This window comes from Corvus moneduloides, chromosome Z, assembly GCF_009650955.1.
Source record: "Corvus moneduloides isolate bCorMon1 chromosome Z, bCorMon1.pri, whole genome shotgun sequence".
Lineage (NCBI taxonomy): Eukaryota > Metazoa > Chordata > Aves > Passeriformes > Corvidae > Corvus > Corvus moneduloides.
In genome coordinates this window covers 16,946,841-16,964,976 of record NC_045511.1, presented here as the reverse complement: position 1 = coordinate 16,964,976, position 18,136 = coordinate 16,946,841, and the positions used below count along the sequence as shown (strand labels likewise).

The 18,136-nt window shown below is 47.3% G+C and overlaps 1 protein-coding gene across 1 annotated transcript in view; it reads left to right on the top strand.

Moving 5' to 3' along the window:
* Positions 1 to 11,477: 11,477 nt before the first annotated feature.
* The window catches only part of UBE2R2 (ubiquitin conjugating enzyme E2 R2), a 54,173-nt gene continuing 47,514 nt past the window's right edge, over positions 11,478 to 18,136 (top strand). Inside the window, exon 1 of the mRNA XM_032095323.1 lies at positions 11,478 to 11,806. Within this exon, the coding sequence (XP_031951214.1) occupies positions 11,630 to 11,806 (177 nt within the window). The 5' untranslated portion in view covers positions 11,478 to 11,629. The remainder of the gene's footprint in view (positions 11,807 to 18,136) is intronic.

Below are 18,136 nucleotides of genomic sequence, written 5' to 3'. Positions count from 1 at the left end.
GGCCCCAAAATAGCCTCCAAGTCTTCAAGCCTTCCATTACCCCCATACTAGTATTTTCTATTGGGTGGCTGTACACTGTACCCTGTACACCAAAGCTCTGCAAAGCATTGTCATCCTTCTCTCTGTGTGCAAAGCATCTCTGGTGCAACCGGTGTCAGTGCTGACAGAGAGCCTCAAAGCCTGGGGTCTTGCTCAGCAACCCCCTCCAATGCCAATGAAATACGACTCAAATGGCCCCATTGCCAAACTGATGACCATGAAACACAGGTAGGAATGGGATGCCATCCAGAGGGACCTGGGCAAGCTCAAGGAGTGGGCCCATGAGAATCTCATGAGGTTCAACAACAGCCAGTGCTAGGGCTACACCTGGTTCGTGGGATGAACAGGCCCAGAGCAGCCCTGCCCAGAAGGACTTGGGGGTGCTGTGGGTGAGAGGCTGGACATGCCCCGGCCATGGCACTCACAGCCCAGAGAGCCAAACGTGTCCTGGGCTGCACCCAGAGCCCCGTGGGCAGCAGGGGAGGGAGGGGATTCTGCCCCTCTGCTCCGCTCTGCTGAGACCCACCTGGAGCACTGCATCCAGCTCTGGGGTCCCTGGTATAATAAAAGCACAGACTTGTGTGCTGGTTTTGGCTGGGGTAGAGTTAATTTTCTTCATAGTTGGTTTTCCTCGCATGGGGCTGTGTTTTGAGTTTGTGCTGAACACATGTTGATAACACAGACATGTTTTTGTTGTTGCTGAGCAGTAACAAAGAGCCAAAGCCTTTTCTGCTTCTCATATGGCCACGCTGGCGAGGAGACTGGGGGTGCACAGGAGGCTGGGAGGAGACACAGCCGAGACAGGTGACCCCAACTGACCAAAGTGGTATTCCAGACCATATGAAATCATGCTCAGTATATAAAGTGTGGGGAAGAGGGAGGTAGGGAAACATTTGGAGTGATGGCATTTGTCTTCCCAAGTAACCATTACGTGTGATGGAACCCTGCTCTCCTGGAGATGGCTGAACACCTGCCTGCCCATGGGAAGCAGTGGATTAATTCCTCATTTTGCTTTGCTTGCATGCGTGGCTTGTGCTTTTCCTATTAAACTGTCTTTATCTCAAGCCACAGGTTTTCTCACTTTTGCCCTTCCAATTCTCTCTCCAGTCCCACCAGAGACAGTGGTTCCCTGGGGCTTGCTGCTGTCTGGGCTTAAACCACTACAACCTGTCAGAGAGGTGGTGGATGCCCCATCCCTGGAAACATCAATAGCAGGTTGGACAAATTCTGAGCAACCTGTTCTAGTTGAAGATGTCCCAGCTCACGTCCAGGGGTTGGAACCAGACGACCTTTAAAGGTCCCTCTCAACCCAAGCCATTCTGATTCCATGATTTAATAAGTAAGAAGCCTTTCATTTTCTCCTGCTTTACCAAGCTTTTGGAAATACCTCCATGATTAAGAACAGCCAGGATTCTCACAGGCTCCTGTTTTCCAAGAGTCCCAGATAAAATATTACTCAAATGGCTTTTATTATTTATTAGTCATCAGGATATGTGGAGTAACAGCAGGATAATTTGATTGTGCCCTGTTATCAGATCTTTTGACAGCTTTTGCAGGTTTTTAGACAGCAAGTAGATGTGAAAGAATCATATATGTATATATATTTCATGTATATGTGAAAGTCAGTATGTGGGTGGCTGTAAACAAAAGGGAGGGGAGGGCAGTAGGGTCAATGGGACAGTATTTTCACGTGTATGAAAAAATGCTACAGAAAAATGCCCTATGGCATTGAAAATTGCTCTGGAAGAAGCAGCTTTATACTGTTTTAGGACAAGCTAGGCATGCTGTTTGCAAACCCTCCCTTCTAATTTCTTTTGCTCACAAGCGTTCAGGTAAATGAAAATATGTCTCACTCTAGGGAAAAACTCTGCATTTCTGAAGCTCAGCACATGTTCTGATGCTTAGGAAAGGATCTGAGTGTCCTGGCAATGCCCACCAGTGCTGCACTTAAAGAAAAAAAAAAGAGATAAATACATTAAAAATGGATGCTGAGAGAAAAACATGCTTGAGGTGGAGAAAGGCTTTTATCTAAGTTTTGTGGCCTTCATGGAATGTTGGCTGCTTGTTTGCAGAGAGAAGAATTCACTCCTTGGAAAGTCCTTACTGCTTCCTCCCCCAGTCCCTGCTCTATACATTTTTCCTATGGAGGGAGATGTTTTCAGGCCTCCACCCCACAGGGCTTTTCTGCTTTACCTGGCTCTCACATCGAAGGGGCAGCATGAAGGTAGAAATAGCTAAAACTTGCCCTTTTTTCATTCTTCCTGACCACTAGCAAGTATGTTCATGGTTTTTTTTAACTTCCCCAAGGGAAGAGCAAAGAAAGAGCCTTTGATTATCTTGGAGATAAGGGGATGCAGACACACAGGACCAGACTGCAGCCAGCTCACCCAGCCAAAAGCCTCCCCTGAAGCATCCGTGAGTGTCAAACACAAGAAGAAAAGCATATTAATTTAAAACACTGTGTAAACAAGGGTCCAAATGCAAAGACTTGTCTTGGCTCTTAAACTCCCTCTCTCCTACTCTTCTAGACCCTTGAAATGTCCACATGTAGGAAAAACAAACCCATTTGAGATAAAAACTACAGCTTATAGTTTGGGACAGCATGAGAGCCTTCTCCACTTTTAAAATGGGAATTCTGCAGAATGGACTGGCCTTGATGTGCATCCAGACACAAACGTGGCTGTTGGCTCTTTTTGCACCCTTCCTGCCCTTGAACTGGCAGCTGAAGGTTGGAAGAGGGGAACAACCCATCCTACAGGTCAGGCAGAAGATCTGAGATGTGATAGATGGGACAAGGAAATGGGATGTGCCAGACCTACCGTGGATTGAGAGCTTCAGGTTGGTGTGGCCAACTGGTTTCCTGCAGGATGGAGAAGCATGAGGGTAATTAATGGAAATCTCACAGCAAGTAAACAAGTCTGGAGGAGATTTACGTGGCCCTGCAGGCAGCTGCAGATGGGGATTGAGATGTTGGCACAACAAAGCATTGAGGGACAGCACCTGCAGGGCACAGCCATGCTCTGCCCTGTCCATGTGCCCCAGGGACCCTCTTGCAGATCTGAGCCCTCCAGCCTCAGTCACAAAAACAAGACAGGACTATAACTGGAGATGCCCCAAGGTCTGCAGCAAGGTGGTGATGGAGCAGGGGGAACCAGCAAGGGATGGCTGGAGGGGACAGGAGTGCAGAGGAGCTGGTAGAGCCAAGAGGAAGATGATCAAACCTCTCAACAGTCCCTGCGGGCTCCCATCCCTCTCTTCTCCAGGAGAGTGTGTGAGCACTGCTCTCCAACATGGACAGCACTGGAGGGTTTCAGCCTTGTGAGCTCAGTGGTTTTCTATTTTTTTTTTTTTTAAGACCCCATAGAAGCTCTTTCCAAATTTCCACAGGACAGCAAGCCCCACAGTGGAGATGACAGGAACTCTCAGCACGCTCAGGCCAGGCAGGAAAGCTTCTCCAGACTTGTTCACCTGTCTGTGAAATTTGCATTAATTATCCTCCTGGTGATTCAGGCTCCTGCAGTAAAGTTCAGCCTCTCCCTCTTCACATATGAGTGCACAGAGCCATTTTCAGGACCGTTGCAAGGCTGTTCCCCTGCCCAATTCTGCTTCACACCCACCACAGTGTGGTTTCCAGAGCTCACAGCCTACCAGCGCACACAGAAGAGTGAGACACTGCCACACAAGCCCTACAAGCAGTTTTTCAGAGGACCATCTCATTTTTAAGAAGCTGGAGGTGGAGGATCCCCTACCCCAAACCCTCTCTGGATCTTTTCACCCAAGGGATTCTCTCTGCTATTCAGCCACCCAAGCCCGCTGCCCATGCCTTGGGCTTGGTACTTATGCTGCAGTTTGGTTTCCTTCCTCTGGATCTGTTCATATTTATTGTGGGAAGGGTCATGAAAAGGCCAAATTCAGCCTCAGCAAAGCAAAGTCCAACTCAACACTTGGCCCTCTCTGTTTCCTAATGGAAATTCATCTTGTGGTCAGTTTTCAAGGCCTCAGGCAGGACCTGGGCTGGGCCTCTTCACCTACCCCTTGCTGGTTCTGCATTTTAGAGTTACTGGCAGAAGGTGAATGCATAGCTGCTGGAGTCCAGCCCACGGAGACCACTCAAGGTATGGCAGTGAATGAGAACATAGTAAGCTCAGCTGATAGCAGCTGATATTGTGCCATTCAACACCGAACATAGTGTTGGTGTCCCCAAGTCAGGAATGATGTGAGACCAGAAAGCTTCTTCCTCCCTCTCACCTTCTGCAAAATGCTGTTCCTCACCATGGCTTCTGCCCAAGTACAAGGAGCTGTCTGCTCTGAGAGTAAAAGCAGGGTCTGGTGGATCCATCAGGCAGCTGCTCTGTGGGCTCCAGCTTCTTCACTCTACTGCCAGTGCCTGGCTAACACAGATGGCTCATCCCCAGAAATGGGGACAGCTGTTAGTCCCTGCTTGATGGTTATCCACTCTCAAGGGATGGACAGTCCTGCAGAGCTGACCCTGCAGGCAAGATGAAGGTGAAACACTGAGGATGTTGGCCTAGGCTGATGCCTCTCCCAGAGTACATCCCCCGCTACCTTACCCCAGTGATGCTGGCATCCATGCTATCTCAGCCACAGATGGGATGGGAGATGGGATGTCTTGTGCTACAAGAAGAACCTGAAATTCCATCTCCAAATACAGAAACTGCTCCTGGGACTGAACAATATGGATATCCCAGTCACGGCCCCATCAATAAAGAATTATGTTCCACAGATTGCTACTTTGGAGGGGGGTAACAGTCACTTCAGGCTTCAACAAAATTCTGATGGGTCCCTTCCAAGCATTTTCTATGATTCTGTGAGATCATGAGTCTCTGAGGACCACAGCACATGCCACCACCCCATGGCAGCTGGAGGACTGTCCCTGTAGCTGGCAGCTTGAAAACGCTCAGATATTCTGCACACTGAGCCCAGAATGGAAGGTGTAAGGTCACCTGAACAGCCAGGTACACAAACCCTTGGAAATTCAAACCACTGCCTGGCAAGCATAAGGTCACAGTCATCACACTCCTCAGACCCTGGAATCACAGCTGAAATAGCATTGTAATGCACTTATAATTTATTCATCAGCTGAATGGGAGCAGCAGGCATTCTGACGGCACTCTTTTACCAAGCCCTTGTGATGGACTGCATCCATTTTAAAAGAACAAACTGGAGTTGAAAGGCAAAAAAAAAAAGTAAAGCCAACTTAATTCAAATTAAAACAACCAGAAAAAAGAACAAATCAAAATAGGGAAAAAGGAAAAGCTCCACTAAAGATCTGTTTTTCTCTTCATTTTTCTTGTGCTTTGCTCTGAATCTTCCAAACTTTGCATTACTCTGCTGGTGGTTACTTTGATGTAGGAAGCTTCTGTTAACCCAGATGCTACTGACTGATGCTCAAAAGCATCTTTCCATCCCTGTGATGAGGTCTGCCCGAGGATCAGCTTGCCCCATTTTTAGGTGAAAGAGAGCCAGAAGGAGGGTTGTGGACAGAATTTTATTCTCAAAGATTGACAATTGCTTCCCTTGAGTACTTTGATGCTCTGCTCCCCAGATAGAGGAACCTATATAGGTGTCAATGTGAAGGTGAGGGCTCTTGTACAACTGTTTTTTGGGTTGGTTTTTTTTTTGAGGTGAGAATCACCCCATGCAAAAATACTGCATTTTTCACTTGAGCAGCAGAGCAGATAATCACACTTTGATTTCCTTCACTAAATGCTCAGGGAGTTTTATGGGGAAATCTTTCCTCGGCATCAGGGCATTTGTGTCAGAACTGAGATCCATCAAGATGGTGCTTGTCTGTCCTCTGGTCTGGGGTATCCAGTGTAAATAAAAGAAGTAACCCCAGATTCCTCTGTTACTGTTTCTCCAGGGCAGCAAAACCAGCCTGCAAGCCTCAGGTGCTGTTTCCCCTCATCCCATGGACAATGTGTGCTGCTGTGGGAATGATGGGCTGCCAACACCTCTGTGGCCTTGGCTGGAGATTTGCACCCAGCCAGGGCAATGGCACTCCAGGAAGGAGACAGAGGAAATAATTCTGGCCTCTCTCTCTGTCTTCCATATCCCTACAGTGGTCTTGGCAAGAAAAAACAGGGTAAGATTTGAGCAGGAGGGAGACCTATCAGCTCTCTAACAGGAAGGGGAGCTGAGTGCAGAGCTGAGCCACATTGACCTAGGAGCACGTGAATTTCTACTTTGGGCAGTCTGAAGAACAAATACTAAAGAACTGGTCGGACAAATATGTCTTAGGCTGTTTAGAACCAGCTTTGGGACAGGACAGTGATGAGATGGACCTCCAGGTGTCCTGCTCTGTTTCAGTAAAGTCCAAGGAATAGCTGCTTGCTCTTTGAGCTACAAAGGGCTCCTGGTGGGGTAGTTGTAAGCTAAGCAGAACTCCTACCCCCTGCCTGATCTTCTTCATCACTTCACTATCTGACTTGCTGGGGGTAAGAAGGTGTTAAAGTCCAGCCCTGAATCCCCAGGATCCCTCCTGATGGTTTTACCAAAGCACAGGAGTAGAGAGGAGGCAGGAGGAGAGGAAATTATGTTGATGGTGTTGATGCTGTCAATGATATTTTCTTTTATCTCAGGTGAATCCAGTTCCCCTGGGTAAGGAGCAGGTATCTCATCCTTTGAGCCACTCAGGAAAGAAGTTAGATAAAGCAGAGAAAAGTATCATGTGACAGGATTCTGTCCTAAGAATGGAGTCACACAGGCAGTCCCACATCTTCCCACCTCTTGTCCTCTCTCTCTGACAGCTCATGGAGCAGTAACCCTCTAATGTGACACCAAGACAGGTTTGCATTTTCAAAGCTTCTGCTGTTGCTAAGCAAAGGAGTTAACTCTCAGATTGTCATCCTTCAGGAACATGGCTCACAGGAAAAAAGAAAGAAATGAGGAAGAGAGATATTAAAAGCAGCAGATAAGAACAAAGCAGAAAGGACTTAGAGAGAAGTTTTCAACCAGATTTAACCTATTGCACTGGTGGCAGCTTGAGGTCCAGTTTATAGTGACAAGTTCTTGAGGACTGGATTAATGGCATGTGTAGCCTCCTCCTCTGCCAGTGAGACTTTCCCTTCCTGGAGCCCATGTTCCTATATCAGACGAAATTTCTTGTTCTCTGACCCCAAAGAACAAACTGATTCATTCAGGTGAAAATAAAAGAAAACAGAAGAAGGAACAATACTGTTTGTGGCAGAGCACACCCCATGTAGAGCCCTGCTTGCAGGCAAGCAGTGACCATCCATGGGAGAGCAGCTGAAGGAGGAGAAGGCTTCACCATTTCATTATGATATATCAGAGCTTATTAGAGAGGAGAAATGCCATATGACGAATCAAAAAAGTTATGCTAGCCTAAGGGCAGCCTTGGCTCAGGGAAGGGGACACCAGGCAGAGCAGCTGAGCCTCTCTGGAAGCACAGGCAGAAATGCAGGCAGGAGCCTTGGAGGGGGCTGTCAGGCTGCACAGGCTTCAAAATGCTCTGTTGCTTCAACGGTTTCTATTTTCTTTGGGTGCTGAATGTTTTTGCAGGAGAGGGAAAAAAAAAATCAGAGGGAAAAAGACCAATATTCTTTCTAAAAGCAGACCCGATGGAAAATTTGCAGTCTGCTCTCTTGAATACACCAGGGCTTGCTTTGCTTTCTGCCTTGCATGATTACATCTTGTGTTAACATTCAAGACAGGCAGCAGGCAGAGGTAAATCCTGAATAACTCCAAACTTTGCTTCTCCCATTTCTTCCAGCATTCGGCGGGCTCAGACAAAGCCTGTGCTGGAGGCTGGCTGCAAGAAAAGATGTTTAGAGGACAGTGCAATACTAAAAGAGCTCGGCTCCTGTACATTTTTCTCTCAGCATGGGCAAATCCATGTTTTACCAGCAAGCCCTATTAACAGAGCAGGTCTTTGCTGGCTGGCATCAGCACGGAAGTCACAGCATGTGTTATGTCCATCAACTACAGACAATTTAAGAAGGATGCGAAGATCTGTAAATATGTCCTAAGGAGTGCAACAAAGGTGGTGAAAAGGCTGGAAGAATGTCCTTTGAGGAGCAGCTGAGGACTTTGGGCTTGTCTAGTTTGGAGAAAGAGGGCTCAGGGTAATGCTCTCTACAGATTCCTGAGGAGGGGACATGGAGAGGGAAATACTGAGCTCTTTCTGGTATCCAGTGATAGGACATGTGGAAATGGTTCAAAGATGTGCCAGGAGAGGTTTAGACTTGACAGGAAAGAAAGGAAGCCTTTCTTTGCAGAGTGGGTGGACAGACATGGGAACAGGCTTCCTGGTGAGATGGCCAATGTCCCCAGCCTCTTAGTGTTTAAGGGACATTTGGATAATATCCTGAACAACATTCTTGAACTTTCGGTCAGCCCTCAATTGGTCAGGCAGTTGAACTGGATGATTGCTGTAGTCCCTTCCAACAGAAATAGTAAATTCTTTTCTGTTCTATTCCACTGACATAAATAAAAAGAACATGGGATCGAACTTCCACCAGAAAACACACACAGCATGGTACTGCCCAGTCTCCAAGGAGCTTCTCTGACAAACAGTGTTTCATGATCCAGCCCTCCAGCCCCCTGCTGAGGAAGTGAGAGCTGAATTAAGCAGTAAATCTGAGCTCACTCCAAGGTGGTAAAGAGTGAGCCATAGCCACTGAGCTCTGTCAGTGGCTTACCTGTCCTTGCAGGAGAGCACGCACTTTATTTCAGCAGTCAGGCAAGATGCAGACGGACGAGGGATGTTCCTCCATATTACTCCTGTGGCACTGAGCAAGAACTCATCCCAGCTCATGAGAAAATTGATACCAGTCCCCACAGGGACATTGTCCAGGGTGAGCTGGGATTGTGCAAGGGCTGGAGTGTTTTATAGCCTGGAGGCAATCACAAGCCCTGGAATGGGTACCACTGCCAGCAGTAGGGGAGCTTTGAAGAGGTTTTCCCCAGAGTCACCACCTTTGGGGACGACTCTGGGGAAAGCTCAAGAGGCAGGAGAAGGGCAAGCAGAGCAGTCTCAGAGACAAGGGGGAGGATGCCTTGCTTTTCACTGGGAAACAGCAAATTTGTCCTGGGAGCTTGGGGAAAACCATCTGCTTTCTGCTCTACTCCCTGGGCCAAGGTCTGGAGAAGGAGCCAGAGCCAAGGCTGCCAAGGGTCAGGGAGAGACTTCAAGGTCCCCCTTAAGTGCAGGCTGCCCCAGCTGAATGACTTTCCACCAACACAGGGAGCCCTGGATGTCAGTCCTGTCCCTTTGGGAAAGTCCATGGCTTTAGAAAAGGCAGGAGATTGATCCAGCGGTCACCCATGCCTACAGGGTGGTCATCGGGATGGGAAAGCATGGGAGGTCATGGGGGCAAAGAAGAAGGTTAAAGCTGTGTAATGACGTAGGGATAATGGGACACATCATCCAGCCTGTTTGTCCAAGGATCAGGTGCCTCTGTGAGGTGGCCTAAGCCCTGAGATATGTAGAAGCATGAAAGAAATGCCAAGCAGAAATGGGTCATCCTCCTCCCGGACAATTACTGTTATTTTTATTTCTTTTTTTTTTTTTAATGAATATTTCTAAAGTTATTCATTAAATACTCACTAAGAACGGGTGCTGGCTCACGTTTACTGGTTGATATATCTCTACACTTTTGCAAGCATTTTTCACCCTTAGCCAAGCTAGGGAATGGGAGGAAGGCTGGAAATGGCATGTTCTGGTGTGACCACATCACACATCTGTGGAGAATTTGAGAACAACGTTTTGGGGTGAGGGATGGCAGCTGCCTATTTGTATCCTACTGCAGCTTGGGAACTGCTGCAGGATTTTTATGGGCCCCTGAGTCATGTGAGTTCACTCCTCAAAAATATGCTCTGTAAAAACCATGTGGTTTGTGACCATGGGTGCCTGTCAGTGGGCCAACCATGCCCTGTTGTACCCACTCATAACCTGTGACTATCTGGACAGGCTGGATGGATGGACCAGTTGTGTGAGGTTCAATAAGGCCAAGTGCCAGGTCCTGTCCCTGGGTCACAACAACCCCTGCAGCTCCAGGTTTGGGGGCAGAATGGCTGGAAAGCTGCCGAGTGGGAAAGGACCTGGGGACTGCTCAACAACAGCTGAACATGAGACAACAGCAGTGTCCCCAGGTGGGCAAGAAGGCCAATGGTATCCTGGCTTGGATCAATACTAATAAAAGCAGCAGGATTAGGGAAATGATTCTTCCCCTGTACTTGGCACTGGCGAGTCACCTCAAGTGCTGTGTCCAGTTCTGGGCTCCTCAATCCAGGAAGGAGATTGAGGTGCTGGAGCAAGTTCAGAGAGGGGCAGTGGAACTGGTGAAGCGTCTGGAGTCCATATCCTGTGAGGAGCGGCTGAGGGAAATGAGGGTGTTTAGCCTGGAGAAGAGGAGGCTTAGGGGGACCTTATCACTGTCTGCAACTCTCTGACAGGAGGGTGTAACTGGGGGTCAATTTCTTCTCCCAGGCAACCAGGGACAGGATGAGGGGATGTAGAATCACGGAATCGCAGAATACGCTGAGTTGGAAGGGACCCATCAGAATAATCAAGTCCAGCTCCTGGCACTTCACAGGGCTCTCCAAGAGTCAAACACTGTGCCTGAGAGAATTGTCCAAATGCTGCTTGAACTGTGTCAGGCTTGGTGTTGTGTCCCCTTCCTTGGGGAGCCTGTTCCAGTGAAAAACTGGTGAAAAACTCTTTCCTGATATCCAGCCTAACCCTCTCCTGACACAGCTTGATGCCACTCCCTCAGGTCCTGTCACTGGTCACCACAGAGATCAGTGTCTGCCCCTCCTCTTCTCACAATGAAGTTGTAACTGTGATGAGGTCTCCCCTCAGTCTCCTGGTCTCCTGGCTGAACAAAGTGACCTCAGCCACTCCTCACACGGCTTCCCCTCCAGACCCTTCACCATCATCACTGCCCTCCTTTGGACATTTACTAATGGCTTAATGTCTCAAGTTGTGCCAGGAAAGGCTTACATTGGACGTTAGGAAGAATTTCATCACAGGAGGGGTCATTATACATTGAAACGGACAGCCCAGGGGAGCGGTGGAGTCACTGTCTCTGGAGGTGTCTAAGGAAAGGCGGGACGTGGCACACAGTGGTGCTGTTGGGTCAGAGGTTGGACTCGATACTCTCAGAGATCTTTTCCAAACGAATTGATTCCATGACTTTGCGACCCTCACGCCGCGTCCCACGCCCCTGCCCATGCACGTGACTCTTCCCCGCTCCGGCCGACGGCGGCCCCTTTAAAGGCACGCGGCGAGGGGCGTGGCGCGCGGCAGCGCGTGCGGCGGGGCGTGGCCCGGGGCGAGGCGGGGCGTGGCCTGGCTGTGCGCCGGGGCCCGGCCGGGCGTGCGGCGGGGGCGTGGCCCGACCGGGGGGCGTGGCTAACGGAGCGGCGGGGGCGTGGCCGGCGCGGCGCGCTGAGGTCAGCGCGAGCGGCGCCGTCACAAAAGGAAGTGGCGGCGGCGGGCCCGTCAGCGCGGGGAGGGGCGGGGGCGGCACCGGCACCACCGGCACCGGGACCACCGGGAGCGGCACCGGGAGCGAGGGGGCGGCCGCGGCGGGGGCCGCGCCGCGCCATGGCCCAGCAGCAGATGAGCAGCTCGCAGAAGGCGCTGATGCTGGAGCTGAAGTCGCTGCAGGAGGAGCCGGTCGAGGGCTTCCGCATCACCCTGGTCGACGAGTCCGACCTCTACAACTGGGAGGTGGCGATCTTCGGGCCCCCCAACACGCTTTACGAGGGCGGGTACTTCAAGGTACGGGCCTTTCCCCCGCGCCACGGGCCGCGGTGTGGGGCTGGGCCGGGCCCGGGCCTGCGGGAGGGGGCACGGGCACGGCCTGGGCAGAGGGAGGGGGGCCGTGCCACAGCCCGCTGCGCTGTTAATCTTCATTTTTAGCCCCAAAGAACCTCCTGTAGAACCTCGGGGCAGGGCGAGAGTTTTCCTGTTCCACCCCAAGTTGCCCCCTGTCTGCTCTGTGTGTGTTTCAGAGAATTGTTACGGTTGGAAGGGACTTCTGGAGATCATCTAGTCCCGTATTTCCATATCCTTTCAGTACCTGAAGGAACTTACAGGAAAGATGGGTCAAGATTATTTACAAGAGCATTTAGGGACGAAACAAGGGGGAATGAGTTCAAACTGAAAGAGAATAGGTTTAGTTTAGATATTAGAACGAAATTGTTCATTGTGAGGGTGGTGAGGCACTGGAACAGGTTGTCCAGAGAAGCTGTAGATGTGCCATCCCTGGAAGTGTTCAAGGCCAAGTTGGATGGGGCTGTGAGTACCCTGGGTTAGTGGAAGGTGTCCCTGTCCATGACAGGAGGGTTGGAACTAGATCATCTTTAAGGTTCCTTCCAACCCAAACATTCAATGATTCTGTGATATTTATTTCAAAGTGAGGGGCTTCCCAGCCATCCAGTGATAGCTGCACCCATTGATGGCTAATTCAGGGTAATGGCAGTGTTTTCATCAGAACTCCATGGGCTTCAGGGCTGTTTGGCACAACTGTTTTTCTACCCCTGTGTTCTTCCTCTCCAAACTTGCAGAAGGCAGCCTTCAAAGGGCTCTGGTAACATATAATGGGTGAAGGTAGATTCAATTCCTCTCTCAGCCTTCCTGTTAATACAAAAAAACTTTTGTGGTTGCTATTTCCACTCTTGTGAGTACAGCAAATAAGAAATCTGTCACAGCCATCCCAGAAAAGAACTGAAAGGAGTGTACTTAAATTATCAAAACAACTGGAGAAGGAGGAAGAGTTGCACTTCTTTCTTAAAATGGGCAATTGGAAAATCTTGATGCCTGCAGAATATGTGTTGCATTAGGCACACTCCTCTGCGCTTGATATCTGCTTGATCTCTGGCAAGATATTGTCTCCATGAGCTTGCTTCTTCCAGCAGTTAACTGTTGTAGTTGTGGCTCCTGCATCTCCTATTTCATGCCCTTTGGCTTCTCTCAAACTGAAAAAAAATGTGGGTGATGTCTTTGCTTGACTAACGTGCACCTTCGGTGCCTCTTGGCCTCTACAGGTCAAGGTTTAAGAGCTTTGTTCCACAAAACCAAAATAACCTGTAGCTTGGGGAATGATGGATTTGAGTCATGTTCGGTTTGGCCTCATTGTTTGGAAGGAAAGGAAGGCTTTGGCATAAGGCTTGCCTTTTGTAATGAGCTGGCTGGCTTACTCATGTAGTGTGATAGGTGTATTCTTAGACTCACCTCCATTATTACTTATTCAGGAAGTCGCTTGAGTCTTTGGCTGGTAACAGTGTCATCTTTACATCCCCGAATGGTCTGGTGACCTCTTCCTGCACTTATATTACTCATCCATTTTTTTTCAAAGAAATCATGACTGAAGGAAATAGTTTTGTTTGGTTGGGGAGCTCTCTGGACTGCGTATTTGCAGTTGTTCCTGGAAAGAAGCTGAAGCTGCCTGAGAAATAATTTGGTGATGTGTGTTAACAAGTGCGGATTTAAGCAAGGCTCCTAGTTGCCTTACCTCAGCATTATGATTGTGCTGTCTTTTTGGGTATTTGATGTCTTTGAACTGGTGTGCTAGTTGTTTTGAGAGTGGGAAGATGAGGTCTCATGATGGTTCCACCCCTCCCCAGCAGTGGGATTCCCTTCAAGTGCCGTGGCTGAAATCTCTCGTGTGTTGTTTCTGTCTCCTCTTTCCTCCATGAGGAGCCCTGCATGGCGGATTTTTGTAGTGTCTGATCTTTGGTTATGCATTTTGAATTCTGAGACGCTGAAAAAGTGGTCTTAGGCCCTCATTCTGTCCCAAGGGAGGAGTCCTGTGAGAAGTGATATTCTTGGCTCTCTTTGTCTTAGGTCTTCACATGTGTTAGGCTCTGCTTATGGAATCGTTCAGAGATAAGAATAATACCCTAACTTTATTTGATGGGTTACTTCTGCAATATATTAACAGTACATGCTGCTCTGAGCTAGTGCTCACCTTGCATGTGTTTCATCTTCCAGATTTGTTAACTTGATGAAATACTTAGTTTCATCTTGTTTTGTGTTTTCAGTTTACTAAGGTTAGGAAAGCAGGATTAGAAAGATGCAGTTACAGCATGTAACTTTTTTCAACTTTGTGGGAGTTTGGGAACTGTGTTTCACCTGAAGTGTAGTTTAAGGGCAGGAACTAGAGAAGTACACAGGCTTCTAGTTAAGCTAGAGCATAAATATTTTGAGGAAAACTTGTGGTTAAGGTGACCTTAATAAAGGGGATGGTTGATTGGGAATACAAATGCTTGATCTGTGTTTCAGGAGCTCTTGGAGCTGGTCACATCAACTTTTGGCACCTTGTTTATTCTCTGAGAAACACAACCTTTCTCTCTGGGTTGTTGAACTAGCTGAATAAACTGAAATGAGGGAAGTGCTCTCTCTGCACCTCCTTGACAGAAGCTACTGCTGTCTAAAGTTGGTTCAACATTTCAGCAGATTCTGGTTTCAGTTGCAAGTCCTGTAACTCTAACATCTGATAAATTGAAGCAGAGAACAAGTCCCCTTGAATGTTTGTTTAAATGGTAGGTTGTCAACATGCTGGCTATAATAAAGTCAGGGGCTTCTTAAAATTCAAGCACAGTATCTAAGCATATTTTATCAGCTGATATAGCATGCTCAGATCTGCTGCAGTGCTTCATGGTTTAGGACTGCCAGCTAGATGGAAAGGGCAGCAGCCTCCAGGAACAACAACTACATGAAGATCAGCTTGTATCAGCAAGGGATCATCCAGCAGCCCCCTCCACCTCATCCGTGTGATCAGCTGAAGGTGGATGTCTGAAGTGCAAGTTACATCAACCTTTGTCTTACCTGGTGATTGTATTCCCAGTCATGCTGAATAGCTTTGTAATGTTTTGAGCAACCCTCTAAATTCCTGACTGCCATCCTCAAGGAAGGAGTTGAGCTATTCCATGAACTGGTTACCTCTCATTCCTTGCTTGCAAGGCAAAAATAGTTCAGGGGTAGTGATGTTAAGTCCTTCAGAGAGGTTGCGATAAGAGCAAATGTCTGTCCTTCAGCTGCTGTCAGTAAGAAATTGCCAGTTTGACTAAAGTCCTAGCAGAATCAGTTGTGTTGGGCCACAGGTATTGGACTGCACTAGGTGAACTTGGCTTTTGGTCCCAGACTCACTCACAGAGTGTAAGGGTGAAATGTGGATAGACATTTTATGTCTTAGATGTTGCTTACATCTGATTCAGTTGCTGAGTTTTTTGAGTGACAAAGGGAAGATTTTTCTCAGAATGAAATGCTTTTGTGTCCAGGTCACAGATAGTGACAATTGCTTCTTTCTTATCTCAGCTGTGAAGGACATGGTGTGATAGGATGAGTCTTTAGGTCAGGTTCCATTGGGCTATGTAGTAGTTCTGAATTGCTCTGGAAATGATGGAAATGTGTTTTTCTGGTTTTGCAGGCAGTGCCTGAGCAGCAGAGAACCAGAATGTGCCATAATCTGCAGAACTAAGTGTGAGCAGTTCATCAATGCCACCTTTATTGCCATAGTCATCTTCTGTTCATCTGAGAGGGTCCTTTGCTACATTGCAGGAGAACTTCTTCATCTTTAATTTTGACAGCTGATACATAAATGGGGACCACCAGAACAAAGGTTATTATGATGTAGTCTGGTGTTGATATGTTCTAGTTGGGATAGATCTTGATGGCTGAGGGCTGTGCATGGTGAAATCTTTACCATCTCAAGTGACCATTCATCTCTGTCTTGAAATCCAGTGTCTTTTTTTAATGCTTGAGCCTTCAGAGCCTGGAGGTTGATGAACCTCTGCCCAATGCTTTGATCAAGCAGTGGATAATTACAGGACTATTAGAAAGTGTTACCTGATGGCTTGCTTGAGGTCCTGAATGTTTGGTGCACTTGTACCTTAGCAACACAGCTTTTAGTTATTTTTGAAAAAGAGAGACATTCTAATTTTTTAGTTGAATGGTATTCTTGTGCTGAGAGCCAGGGTTTCAGGGAAGGTACAATTGAGAAATTATACAAATAGAAACTTCATTAGCACTGCTCAGAAGCGTGGTTTGACCAAGTACACTGTGTCAAGAAGCATGTTTAATGTAGACCAAAAGTCAATATTCTAAACTCCTTCAGAGGTGATTCAGGCTGGGTAGATTAAAATGGATATACCTAGCATGAAAGGAAACAAGAAAAATTAACTGCATTGTTAGAGTTACTATTTCATGGTTCTTAAGGCAGTTTATTTCATAAGGTACTTTTCCTACTTGAAGGAACAAGCCTTGACACATCAGTTGGAAGGCGAAAAAACCACCGAGCGTTATGATTAGTTTTATCAAGTAATTTGGGGGCTAAATATTTGTCAAGGCATTGTTATCCTTGTTTTTTGTAATTCATTAGCCCTATGCTGTGTAGAGTTCTGTATTGTTGTATCTCAGCTTCTTCCAGGTGATTTGATTTCAAAGTAACTTGCAAAATGTGTTAATATTTCAGAGCAGAAAATAGATAGAGAGTTTTCCAATAACTGATGGCAACAATGAACACCATGTTTAAAAGTTTGGTATTGTAGTCTACTTCTCATAAATCTTAAGCAAATAGAAGTTTTCTAAGGACTTAGAATTATATAACTGGTAGGACATTTAATTCCACAAAAATATCCTTAATGCCAGGATGAAAATGTGAGGTACTCTCAGCCCAAAAACTGCCTTCCATGGGCCTCTGCTTTGCAAGGTCCTATGGAGTTTCTCTCTGTGGTATTTGATCTATTTTTGTTGCCTTTATCATTGATGCTAATAAGCAGTGGTTTAGTACAGCAAAGGGACACGGAATTGTAGGTGAGTAGAGCCCTGCTTGCTCCGGGCTTGTGGAGCTTCTGTTCAGTCTCAAAAGCCAAGGAGCCTCCAAGCTGTCAGAAGGCCAGGAGGCAAAAGACTTCTTCCAATGTCGATTCATGGATCAAAAGCATAGATACAATCCCAGACTTTCAGGCCTGGGGAATACCTGATGGTTCCTCACTCTGCAGTTGCATACAGTTTTTTGGATGGCTGTGCCTCTGGGCTGCAGAGTCTACTCACCCATGCTGTAGCCTGTTCTGTGCATCAGTGTATCCTCAGGAGGAAATGGGATAAGTTGTGGTGGTAGCCAGCTCCCAATCCTTTCCCTAGGGCTCCTCTGATCTAGGTAGGATTAGGTGTTTGCTGAGAAGTACAGATAGTGATTTCCAGTTCTGATACTGCCTGAACATAGGAGATGATGTGCAGTCAGGTCCTGTTGTACAGCAAGAGGAGAGCTGTAGGACAGCCCAACTCTTTTGTCCCATTAGAATTAAACAGAAGGCTTTCCATATCGGTAAATTGTTCATTTGCCTAATATTTGTACAGTGGTCCTTGTGATGCCTTGAGAGGCCTCCTAGAAACAGAGACTAGACAGGAGTAAGGGAATAAAAGTAGGTATTTATTTGAAAGGCCTTCAAAGGTACCCCCTGGGGAGCCAGAGGCTATTGCCAAGATGAACTCCAAGATGGACCCCAGGTCACAAGTCCTTCACCCTTTTATAGGTTTGGTTCATTTGCATAGCAGGGTTAATTCTCCAGTTAAAGCTTCAGTTTTCCCTTCAGCTTGCCCCCCTTTAGCGGCTCTTTGGTTTATACTTTTGGCCTGGGACAGTCTTGGTGTCCTTGGAAAGCAGGGCTGGAGAGGCTTTGTTATGTCTACCTAGCATGAGAGAGCAGAAATTAACAGGCTACAAAAAACTTCAGAGACACACACCAAGCAGTACAGAATTTGAAAAATATAAAAGTTAAAACCTAAGGCATCACTTGGATAAGGTGAAATACAACTTGAGTTTTAGGTTTTATTCTTAGGCAAGAACTGTGAATGAGCTGTGCCTCTTGAAACTTCTTGTCTGTCTGTTCAAGAGATAGTAACTAAAAACGTGTAGCTTTATATGTAGTACATATTATAGAAATTAACAGAAGGTTTTGACTCTGTAGTGTTAGAAGAGTGGGGTTTTTTTTTAATTTTTGGGGGGAGGGGGGTTTTGTGTGTAAATCCTTTAGATCTAGTATTGCAGTGATGTTACGCCGGTGTCTGAGGGTTTTACACATCTAACTTTTCAAAAGCTCAAAC